This window comes from Condylura cristata, unplaced genomic scaffold (assembly GCF_000260355.1).
Source record: "Condylura cristata isolate star-nosed mole 26May11 unplaced genomic scaffold, ConCri1.0 scaffold00003, whole genome shotgun sequence".
Classification (NCBI taxonomy): Eukaryota; Metazoa; Chordata; class Mammalia; order Eulipotyphla; family Talpidae; genus Condylura; species Condylura cristata.
Genome location: NW_004567104.1, coordinates 78,854,865 through 78,855,972, shown reverse-complemented (window position 1 = coordinate 78,855,972; position 1,108 = coordinate 78,854,865). Strand labels below are relative to the sequence as shown.

Here is a 1,108-nt window from a genome sequence, read left to right as displayed (position 1 = left end):
TGCAGTGTGTGTGTGCAGTGTGCGTGTGCAGTGTGCGTGTGCAGTGTGTGTGCAGTGTGCGTGTGCAGTGTGTGTGCAGTGTGCGTGTGCAGTGTGCTGTGTCTGCAGTGTGCGTGTGCAGTGTGTGCATTTACAGGGTCTGTACGCAGCGTCTGTGTGCAGTGTGCGTGCAGCACATGCAGTGTGCATGTGCAGTGTGTGCACTCTGTGTGTGCGTGTACAGCTGTGTGTGCGGAGTGCTGCAGGAGGCCTGTACTCACGTTTATCCCGGGGGGGCCCCTGCTGCCGGGGTAGCCCTGTGGGGAGAGGGACAGTCACGCCGCGTTCCAGCGGAGGCGGTGCTGAGGCGGCCGTCCAGGGCCTGCTCCAGCTGCTCCAGGCCGCCACCAGCTGAGCCCAGAGCCAAGGGGGAGGGGGCCACTCACAGGAAAGCCGGGGAACCCTTCAGTGCCGTTTCCAGGGGGGCCGTCTTCACCCTGGGGAGAGGGACTGAGTCTGGCCACTGGGACCACCCCCAGCCTCAGCCCAGGATGGGCAGATGGCCCGTGGGCTGGACCTGGGTGGGGCCGGGGCCCAGTGACCGCGGCTCCACGAGGCTGTGCAGCCAGGACCGCGGTGCTCAGGCCCCTCTGCAGGCGACGCTCGCAGGTCGCGGGGGGCCAGGGACTGGGCAGAGGGTCAGCGCCGGGGCCTCACTCACCCTGTCGCCCATCAGCCCGGGGTCGCCCGGGGGTCCTGCGGGTCCTGGGGCACCTTTGGGACCCTGAGGAACGAGTTTGGGGAATGGAGCGTCAGCACAAGGGCGGTGTGGTCAGGGCTGCAGCAGCGGGCTGCCCGCCGCCACTGGCTGGTGGCGGGTGGGGCGGGCGGGGCGGACCCTCCTGTCCCCCCCACTCAGGCGGGGGAGCCCCCCAGAGGCGAGGCCACCGCGGCAGGTCCGGGTGAGTCGCGAGGGTCCAGGCGGCAGCGTTCACTGTGCTCACAAAGCCCTGTGGCAAAGCCGCCAGGGAGCATCGTGCCGACTCGCGGGGACCCGCTCCGGCGGCCGCACTAGAGGGGCCGCGGGGGGCACGCGAGTGCGCAGGGAAGCGGGACTGCGCGGAGGGGC

General features: G+C 69.9%; 1 protein-coding gene across 1 annotated transcript in view; it reads right to left on the bottom strand.

Moving 5' to 3' along the window:
• COL6A1 (collagen, type VI, alpha 1) overlaps nt 1-1,108 on the bottom strand; it is a gene marked incomplete at its 3' end in the record, with an annotated part of 13,459 nt that overhangs the window by 3,941 nt on the left and 8,410 nt on the right. The window contains exons 13-15 of the mRNA XM_012731249.1: nt 701-763; nt 426-476; nt 114-296 (exon numbers count right to left, since the gene is read on the bottom strand). Coding sequence (XP_012586703.1) covers nt 114-296; nt 426-476; nt 701-763 — 297 coding nt within the window. The remainder of the gene's footprint in view (nt 1-113; nt 297-425; nt 477-700; nt 764-1,108) is intronic.